This window comes from Arachis ipaensis, chromosome B05 (genome assembly GCF_000816755.2).
Source record: "Arachis ipaensis cultivar K30076 chromosome B05, Araip1.1, whole genome shotgun sequence".
Taxonomy (NCBI): domain Eukaryota; kingdom Viridiplantae; phylum Streptophyta; class Magnoliopsida; order Fabales; family Fabaceae; genus Arachis; species Arachis ipaensis.
In genome coordinates this window covers 148,108,050-148,118,970 of record NC_029789.2, presented here as the reverse complement: position 1 = coordinate 148,118,970, position 10,921 = coordinate 148,108,050, and the positions used below count along the sequence as shown (strand labels likewise).

General features: G+C 29.7%; 1 protein-coding gene across 1 annotated transcript; it reads left to right on the top strand.

Annotated features, from left to right (window-relative positions):
- LOC107644912 (protein MITOFERRINLIKE 1, chloroplastic-like) lies at window positions 8,816–10,333 on the top strand. Its single transcript, XM_016348868.2, has one exon. The coding sequence runs from the start codon at window positions 8,894–8,896 to the stop codon at window positions 10,037–10,039; it is 1,146 nt and encodes a 381-aa protein (XP_016204354.1). The 5' UTR covers window positions 8,816–8,893; the 3' UTR covers window positions 10,040–10,333.

Here is a 10,921-nt window from a genome sequence, read left to right as displayed (position 1 = left end):
AAAGACCTTTTGTCTATCATAAAGACTAGAAGAAAACCCTAAACATTCTTTGAAAGAAAAAGAAAACCAGAGTGATGCATTTAATTAAGGGAAATACTAGTTTACAACATTTTTAGTGAAAAAAATAGGAGTTAACTAGTGTTGTCTACTTGTCTTAAATGTACAGAAAAATATTAGCCACCTAATATTTTTTAAATTAGAGTTGACAATTTTTTAAGTCTTAAGATAAATTAATGGAGACCACTTTAATAAAGACATTAAAAATATCTTTTTTTAAAGATGTTTATGTGTCATTTTATTATTGAACATCTTTATTAAGCCGGTTAATAAATTATTTTTTAATAAACCAGAACAAAATCGGTTTATTATAACAACAATAATAAACCCAATTATTTGCATTATAATTATTAGACCCGATTTAATCCGATCGAATTACACAATCTAAATCGAATATCTTTAAACTTTTTGATAAAAAGACAAATACATCTCTGATTTTTTATTTTGTAGACATTTGAATCCATAAAAATTTTAAAATACAATTAGATCCCAAAAAAAAATGAATTTATTGTTATTATTATAAAAAAAATAGTTTTATTCTAATTTGTTAAAAAATTAAAAAATAACCAGTTTATTAATATGTCCAATAATAATGCGACACGTCTTTAAAAAAGACGTTTTACACGTCTTTATAAAAGCACCCCTAAACTGATATAGTTATTGTTAAAAGGAATAACTAATTCTTTTTTATTGGGAGAACTTCCATTCGAGGTAAAAAATTAGCAATGACATGTTTTTGTATTTGAGGCGAGATTTGAATTTTCATCACTTAGTTAAGGGATTTGGAATGATGGAGAGAACCTACAACATTTTTTGGTATTGATTCAGAACTTTTTTGTGGTTTTGGTATTGCTACAAATTCAGAATCTATTGTGTTGAGCCCAATCCTTTAATACACTGGGAGTTTGTGGGCTTCAGGAAAGGCCAGCATCTTTTCGAAGGAAATAGTTTTGTTACCCCAAAACTTCTGCCCCGAAAACTGAAGCTCTAAGAAAGGCTATCTTTCGTCCAACAAAAACTGAAGGGGCTGAAATTTGTCTTCGAAATTAAAATTTTATTAGTAAATACGATATTGAGTTTTGGTTCTCAAATATTATTTAAAACTTATATTATATTATTTTTAATAATTTTAAGATACGTATGTTAAGTGTTTACCGATAATTTTGATTTTGCGCTTTTATTTTTTGGGATGCTACGGTAAAGATGTCATTTTCATCTTTTTGTAAAGACGTTTTTTATTTTGTGGTTGTTATTGATTTAAAAGTGTATCACTAAAAGTGTTGCTTAAAGAGAAAGTGTTACCCTTAATTGTTAACTTGGCTCTGATACCAATTTTTCAATTTCGACTTTTCTTTTAATTTCTTTTTCGAAATTTTTATTAACTCTTCATATTTTGCTTTGAATAAGTTTATAATTTGTATAGATTTAATTGGTGGTGCTTTATTTAAAGGATTTTGATAAAAATAATTTGCAAATTCATAATCTAAAGTATTGACAATTTCTACTATTTCTCTTGTATTTGTTATATGATCATTTATTACTAGTCCTTGATGTATATTTAAAATTCTGATTTCATATTTATAGATTTTCAATTCTGTTTTAATTTCTATCATAATTATAATATTCTTTTTTGCATGGATTATTGTATATAAAATCTTTTATCTGTTTGTCTTTTTCTTTAATATAATTTCTCAAATCCTCAAAAACTTCTTTTATTTCTACACTTTCTCTTGTTTCTAAATATCTTTCTAATTTTTCAACTTCATTCTCCATTTTTTCTTTTAACAGCTTTAATTCTTTTAAGTCATAATATGGTTTTTCAGGCATTTATAAATTTTTTAAGTTTAATTCCAACTTGTTTATATTTATTCTTATTTCTATCCTTTTTATTATAAGATCATCAATTTCGATCTGAAGATTATTGAATTCCCTTTTATACTCCTCTATTTTACTTTTTAATTTTTTCGCCCTTTTCCTTTTTATTTTATTTTCTGGTTTTGCAATCTTTTTATACTTCATTATTTATTTTAGAATTTCTGCAAACTCTATCATCGATTCATCACTATTTTCTAGAGATTCTATTAATTTTTCTAGCTCTTCAACTTCTCTTTTCAACTTGTCATAGATTATTTTTAGAGCTTCAAATGCTCTTTGATTTATTTCAGAAAACTGTAAATAATTCAAACGATTTTCTCTTTCAAAGAGCTCTTGTTTCTTGTCTTGATAAGTTACATATATTTCTTCTTTATTTATTATCATAATTTAGTATTTAGGGTTTCATTTAATTTTTCAACCTTTTTTTGTTAATTCTTTTATTTCATAATTTTCTTCTTTAATCTTTAGCTTAGATAAACTTAAAGGGCTATTAATTTTAGATTCTCTTATTTGAAAATTCGATGAAACCAATTTTCCTGATGGTTCTTTTAATAATAGAACTGGATTTTCACTAGCTTTATATGTTGGTATTTCTGTTTTTACAATTTTCTGAAATAATTCATCGACATAAATTCTTTCTCTGTTTTTAAATATTATATTATGATGGCTATTTGTTAAAGCATAATTTATTGCATATGTAATTGAAAATAGTTCATCATCTTGTTCCATTAGATTCTTTCTGTGAAATTTATAAGCCAAACTTATAGATCTTCCAAAATTTTCAGTTGATAAAGGTATAGCGTATCCAAGATGGGCGTTGAATTTAACATTTACGTTTGCCAAGTTTTCATGAACAATTCTAATTATTTGATCTATTGGGTCATCAGTAATTCTTTTGTCACAGATTGCTAAGCTTATTGGTGAATTAATTCCTTTCATATATGTAGATTTGATTAAGACTTGTATCGTACTAATATAAATCCATCCAATTTTAGATCTTTTTTGTTGATCCTTAATTTTCTCAATCTGTTTACTCAATTTTTCATCATTTATCAAAGCTATTTCAAGTTCTCCATTGGCAGATTTTATCTTTATAGGGACTTCAAGTTGAATTTTTCCATAGTATATTATATTTTTTCTATTAAAGACTTCTTTTAAAAGATTTTGTTTATTAAAATTTTCATTTGATTTGAGATTTAATTCTGTTTTTAGAACAGCCTGTTTTTCATTATCTAATAAAGCAGTTAATCTATAATAATCAAATTCTTCTGTTAATTCTAAACTTTCTAAATAATTCATAACAAAAGGACTAGGATGAAGATGTACCTTTCTGGAGAAAAGCTTTCTCTATTTAGTATATTTTACATAAGGTATTTTTATCTCCAGAGGGGAGATTGTAGATACTAACTCCAGATGGGAGTTTAGAACTATTTTTCCCTAAGGGAATTCTTTGTCAGACTACAGAATCGCTTCGGCAGCTTCCTCCTTACTCTCCTAGCATATGAGTACTCTTAACCTCCTGCTTTCTGTTTTCTGGTGCCTTCTACAATTGTCTAAGCAACCTATTTATAATAGTTGGGTCTGATGGACAATTCCCATCCTTACCCTTCTTATGACGTCATTGCTTACGTCATTGTTTGTTATCTTGCACCAGCTACATTATTGGTGCTTTATGACCTAAGCACTTACGTCATTATGCAATAATGTTGAGAGATGCTTCAGATGCACTGTCCTCTTCTTTTATCATGTGGGCTTCAGATGCACTGTCCTCTTCTTTTACCATGTGGGTTGATTCTGTTTTATTATTGCTTTCTTCAGATATTTCTGAGGCACATAGCTGGCACTTGTGGTCTTCTCTATCTTTTATCAAATAGCAGAGATTTCTCTTTATCCCTTCAGGGAGCTTTTCTAAAAGTCCAGATAAATTGTAGAATGCTGATTCAAATTCCACCAAGAGTCTCATCTCTCTTTCTTCAATTTCATTTCTTTTACTAGACACAAGGAGGGTATTTCTACTTTTATAATTAATCCTTGTGTGAGACTCTTTCGTTATTTTTTGAGTTCTTTCAAAGACCCTTGCTAATGTGCTGGCTAGCCTTCCTTTATGACTGTAAATTGTTAAATCTTGAATTTGGTCAATTGGTGGAAAATTTCCTGGGAAGACGGACATGAATATTACTTGGTGTGCTGGAACCAAACATTCTTCTTCTTCATTAAAAATAGGTTTACTGTTTGTAAATTTTAGGGATATATCCCTTGGATTTACATTGTCAATCATATTTTTAAATCTCTTTACTGCATCAACAAATCCTGCAGGAAACTCACTAATAATTTTTAGATCATTAAAAATTAAAATTGTATCAATTAATCCATACTGGAAGAACTGATAAGTGTCAGATGGGAAAACATCTGAAAAGATAACCAGCTTTGTTAGCTGTTCTTTGGCAATAGGATAATATTCTAAAATTGCCCTTTTTTCTTCAGTCCAATTCAGGACTATATTAAGGGTTTCTCTGAGATTTGATCTACAGACCCTTTTCTTTTCCTTGATTTCAGCCCTTGTAGGAATGTTTCTTATTATTCCTGTTCTCTGGGTTTGAATTGGAGCTTTATCTGCTCTTTTTAGGGTTTGCTTTGGATGAAGAGCTTCATATTCCCTGAAGGATTCTTTTGCCTCTTCTAGTGTTAAAAATCCTCCTTTATAAATTATCCTTGATTGATGTGTGAATGGTGCTACTTTTTCCCAGGCATCATATACTCCTTTCATGAGGCCATTATAAATTACATAATATTTTTTATCCTGGGTGGATTTTTTAATAATTTCAGCAATTGTTATATTTTCTGAAATTTTTTCTTCACCTGATTTGTGCACCATGCTTAGCTGGCTGAACTCTGATGGTTTCGCTTGTTGTGTTGATTTCATTGCTTGAATAGCCTTCTTGAGAGATTGGATCTGTGTTCTTATTTGCTGACAATACTTGCATTTTTCGAGCTCTTGCTCATATTTTTGAATTTCTTGATCTAATGCGTTGTAGACGAACTCCATTCTCTTGTTAATGTATCTGCAATAACATTTTTGTCACCCTTAATATATTCAATTTTTATTGGATATTGTAACAAAAATAATTGTCATCTTACCAATCGTCCATGATTATAATCAACTTTTAAATTATATCGTATGATACCTGTTAGGTAACTTGAATCTGTCCTTAATGTAAATTCTCTGGGTAGTAAATCAATTTTCCATTTCTTAAGAGATTTAATTGCTGCTAGAGTTTCCTTTTCATGAGTGGTATATCTCTATTCTGTTGGAGTAAAAGTCCCTGAAATATACCTCCAAAGTAATTTCTTTGGGGAATCTTTAGAATCTAGTGATTCTTTTTCTTGTTCCAAACTTTTTATAGGTTTCTTAGCTTTTAGACATCCTGACCAGGTTATGTCTGAAGCATCTGTTTCCACTATTAAGTAGTCGTTTTCTTCTGGAATATAAAGTTCTGGAAGTTTTTCACATAATTCTTTAACTCTTTGAATTTGCATACTATCTTTTTCTTCCCATTTTCATTCTTTTTTAGTACTTATTTTTGGAAATAAGCTTTTAGTGTATTCTGTTATATTCTTTAAAAATCATTGATCAGAAATATAATTTATACACCCTAAAAATCTTTGTAATTATTTTCTATCTTCTATTTTATTAGGAAATAAATTTACCTTTTCTAAAATATTTGGTTGAAGTTTTAGCTTTCCATGAGTGGATAGAATTAATCCAAGAAACTCTATTTCTTGTTTTGCTATTCTTGCTTTCTTTTTGCTAAGAACTAATCCTTTTTCTTTACATCTTTCTAAAACTATTAATAATTTTTGAAGATGATCTTCTTTATCCTGTTTTGTAAAAATTAGTATATCATCAATGTATACTAAAACAAATTCATTTAATTCTTTTAGATTTTCTTCCATAAATCTTTGATAAATACCTAGGGCTTGTTTTAATCCGAATGGTAATACATTCCATTCATAGAGCAACACACTTGTTGATTCTTTTGTTGGGCAAGTAAAAGCAGTTAATTTCTTTGTTTCTTCGTCTAAACGAAGTTGCCAATATCCTGATTTTGCATCAAGAGATGAAAACCAAGTTGCTTCTTTGATTTTTTCTAAAATAGAATCTTTTCTTGAAAGTTTATGAGCATCACCAATAGTTGCTTCATTCATCTTCTTATAATTAATTACCATTCTTTGTTTTCCCCTTTTAATTTCATTATTGTTTTCGACATAAAAGGCTGGAGCCGCATGAGGACTTTTACTTAATCTTATAATTCCTTTTTTCAAAAGATCTTTACATTCTAATGAGAACTCTTCTTTATCTCTTGCGGAATAAGGAATTTTATTTGGAACATTTATCTCTTTTGTAGGATCTTTTAATTTAATGCTTACTAATTCTTTATTTGTATTTTTAATATCTAAAGGATTTTCAGCACAAATTTCATCCAAAAGTTCTTCTATCTTTATTTCAAGATTATTTTTTTGGAATATTTATCTGAAAGTATAAATTTAAATAACATGTTTCTAATATAGAAAATATTTTAAAATTTAAGAACTTATCTATAGTAGTAGTTGGTATTTTTATACGTTTTGATTTTTGATTTATTGAAGAATCGTGTGGAGCTTTTAAAACTATATATGTTAATTCTTGAATGAATGGATGATATAGCTTTAAAAAGTTATTTCCTATGATAAAATCCATTCCAGAATCTAACATATAAATAGATGGAACAATGAACTTATAATTTTGAATAAAAATTTCAGTCATTTCTGCTTTTTGGTCAATTTTATGTATTGATTTGTCAGCTATTCTAACTCTTAATGGTTTCTTTAATTTTTTCCAATCAAATTTTATATTTGTACTAGCAAAGCATTGTGTTGCTCCAGTATCTATGAAAGCATTTATAAATTTTTCTATTATTTTTATAGTAATAAATGTGGCATTATTACTCAGTCTCTGAGTCTGTTTCTGAGACATATTCAAAAATATAGTCTAAGTTATCATCAGATTCTTCTAATAGTTCCATGAAACAAGACTTAGCAATTTCTATTTGTTTGGTAAGATCTTTTTTATCCCTCTTTTTTGGACATTCATTTGCATAGTGTCCTTCTTCTTAGCAATACCAACACTTACAATTTTCTTTTTTATTTGGGCAATAGTCATTTTTTTGTCTTTTATTTTTATTGTTATTTCTCTTTCTAAAATACCTCTTTTTTCTCCAGTTTGGATAGTATTTTCTTTTTCTAAATTGATATTTTCTTTTTCTTTGAAAATTTTTATTAAGACCATATTTTTGAGGTATCTCTTCATTATCTTGACAGCAAATTCTAATTATATTTGCAAATCTTTTTTGAGTCACTTCTTGCATACAACGTTCTTTTATTTCCTCTCTTATTGCAGAGGTTGCTCCACCAAAATTATTTTCAATTGTCCCTCTATTTATTTCTCTTATAAATCTTCCCATTATAAATTCATTAGCAGGATATGGAAGTTTTGTTATATACATACTAAGATAATGATTTTTATCTTCTTCTTTTAATTTGTAATAATGTATTCTATATTCACATATATAAGACTCCACATTACATAAATCATATATCTGAATATTAGCTAAATGGTTTTTTGCTTCTTGATATTCTTTATTATAGACTTCTTGTCTATGATCTATAATATTTTTTCCAAAAAATTCTTTATATAGAATCATCATTATATGTAATATCTTATCATAAGCTGTTGTTTTTATTGCTAATTCTTCTATTATTTGGTTTTCTATTGATATCATATAATCTCTTATAGTTCCTTTAGTATGAAACCATATGTAATTCCAAATATCTCTTCCAGACAATTCACTAAGTTTTGGATTAGTAAAGGCTTCTAATAAGAAGGAATTCAACCAGTTTTCGAAAATTTCTTTTTCATTCTTTTTACAGTCTAAATCGAGCATTCTTTCTCCTTCCATTTCCTGGATTTTAGGAACGTATTTTGATGGTATTTTTGTATATTTTGAATCTTTATTTATAAACTCTTTTTTAAAAGCATAATTATCAAAACCTGTTTCCATTTAAATTGAGATTGATTATTCTTAGATGTTCCAGCTTTATTTTTTACTTGTATTGGAATTGCTGGTTCTTCGTCACTTGAATAATCTAGGATGTGTTCTTCATTTTCTATATTTTCAGAATTTACTAATTCTTATTCTATTTGAAATCCCTGTTCCATAATATTATTTTCTTGAGCCATTTTTAATTGTTTAAAAAGCATTGTAACTTCTTCTAATTTTTCTTCAATATTCATAATTTCAATGGTGGTTTTACTTTTAAATCTGTTATGTTGATTATATTTTGAAATTTTTCTTCTTTGGGATTCTCTTTTTCCTTATTTCTTTGAAATTTTATGGATACTAATATTTCTTCAAGCATATCTACTATAAAATTTAATTGTGGGTTAAAAGTATGATAAAGACGTGGAAAATCATTTCCATGGTAATATTTTTTAGAAATTCCTTGTGAAAAATAAGTTTTTTCAAGTTTTTGAAGTCCTTCAATAAAACTTATAGTAAAATAAAGATTTTGAGAAAAATAATTTTGTATTGATTTTAAGAATTCGGTGTCATTACGGTTAATATTAGTTAAAATCATTAATTTTTGATCTATTAATTTTGATAATTTAATTATTTCTTCTCTTAAATATTCTAATTTACTTTTTTCCATTAGGTGACGCTTTTCTTTGTGAAAAATTATGGTTTTAAGTAAAAAGTGTGGCTTTAGAATGTATAATTTAAATTTTACCACGTAGGCGTCTTTACCATAAAGTTATTTTTGGCATCTTTATTTAAGTGGTGCCTTTATTTTTTAGCTCCGCTGTCACTGACTGTGTTTAACGCGCAAGGCAAGAGTGGCCGAAGCTCACACCAGATTCTCTTCAATGGAGGCCAGGATCTCATCCTCTCTTGGCCTCCCTTCTCCTAATCCCAATCCCCACCGCCACCCCACTGATTTCCCCTCCATCCTCAATCACTTCGCCGCCACCGCTACAAACCCTCCTTTCGCTTCTACCACCGCCACCGCCACTGCCACATACCCCACCGCTCACAGCCCACAATGGATCCGGCCCACTTCAAAGCCCGCCCCAAAGCCCCAAACTTTGCTCAAAAACCTCACCGTCGTCGAGCGTGCACTAATCGGCGCAGCCGGTGGCGGAATCGCCGGCGCCTTCACCTACGTCTGCCTCCACCCGCTCGACACAATCAAGACCAAGATGCAGACCAAAGGAGCATCCCAACTTTACAAGAATGCCATTGACGCGGTCGTGAAGACCTTCCAGCAAAAGGGTATTCTCGGATTCTACAGTGGCGTATCTGCGGTTATTGTTGGATCCACCGCTTCTTCTGCAGTGTCTTTCGGAACCTGCGAGTTCGGTAAGTCATTTCTATCCAAAATTGAAGGGTTCCCTTCTCCGTTGATTCCACCGAGTGCTGGTGCAATGGGAAATATTATGTCTTCTGCTATAATGGTACCTAAGGAATTGATTACTCAGAGAATGCAAGCTGGTGCAAAGGGAAGATCTTGGCAGGTTTTGGTGAAGATTTTAGAAAAGGATGGGTTTTTAGGGTTATATGCTGGTTACTCAGCTACATTGCTGAGGAATTTACCTGCTGGGGTTTTGAGTTATTCATCATTTGAGTACTTGAAAGCTGCGGTTTTGAACACTACTAAGAAGTCTCACTTGGAACCTGTTCAGAGTGTGCTTTGCGGCGCACTTGCCGGCGCAATTTCGGCTTCGATAACCACTCCTTTGGATGTGGTGAAGACAAGGCTGATGACTCAGGTTCATGGAGATGCTGTGAACAAGGCTGCTGCTGTTGTGTACGGCGGGGTTTCGGCAACGGTGAAGCTGATATTAAAGGAGGAAGGGTGGGTTGGACTTACCCGTGGAATGGGGCTTAGAGTTCTTCATAGTGCTTGCTTTTCGGCATTGGGTTACTTTGCATTTGAAACTGCTAGGCTCACTATACTGCAACAATATCTGAGGCAAAAGGAGTTGAGTGAAGTGCCTGCTTCTCCTAGCTGAGGCTCATGAGTTTATTGCCTCATTACCGGTATTTCAGATTCTCTTTGGTTCTCTCTTGCTTAGTTTTGCTTGTTAAGATATTGGTTACCCCTGTTTTGTTTGATATATGTGCAATTGACATAAGTAGTTGCTTCAGTTAAATACATTAGGAAGTTAGTTATCCTGTGGCTAAATGCTAGCATAGTTAATATGGTGCTTCAAGCATGTTTTTATCATGAACTCATGATACCTCACTAAGCTATATGCAAGAAATTTGTTGTAATACTTTCAATTTGAAATGATCTTGCCAATTTTGAAATTAAGTAAGATGATAAATTTAATAGAATAAAAATAATATTTTGGATAAGAACAAAGAAAAAAAAAAACAGATTTTTTTGAGCAAACTAGGATAAAATAATATAATTTAGTACAATAAATAAAATACACACATTCAAGCCATTTTGAAAAAGTTAAGATTTAAAAGATGTGAGAGACAGAAGTTAAAACCAACTACTACTAACTAGTAGTAAATTTTATTCCTAGATTAAATCAACCACTCATGTAAAGCTGTGACCATCTTTATTTATTTTGATTTCATTTTTGTTATAATTATGGATGAGTTAAACTTTAATTTTATGCAATAGCTATATTTAAATCTATGTGATTAGAAATAATCATATTACGTGTATACAAAAATAGAATTAGGATCCTCTAAAATAAAAAAATTGATAAAGTAGTAAAGTAAAAAATTAATTACTATTAATTTTATAACTTTTATAAAATGTATGTCTTAATTTAAAAGTGATTAATTTCTCACTTTATTATTTTACCAATTTTTTCATTTTAGAGGATTTTTATTGAAAAAAAAAAAGCACTAATCGGTTATAATGTATAAAAATGATG

Excerpts from the sequence above, each read along its gene's own strand:
- LOC107644912 (XM_016348868.2), top strand. The coding sequence starts at position 8,894 with ATGGAGGCCAGGATCTCATCCTCTCTTGGCCTCCCTTCTCCTAATCCC.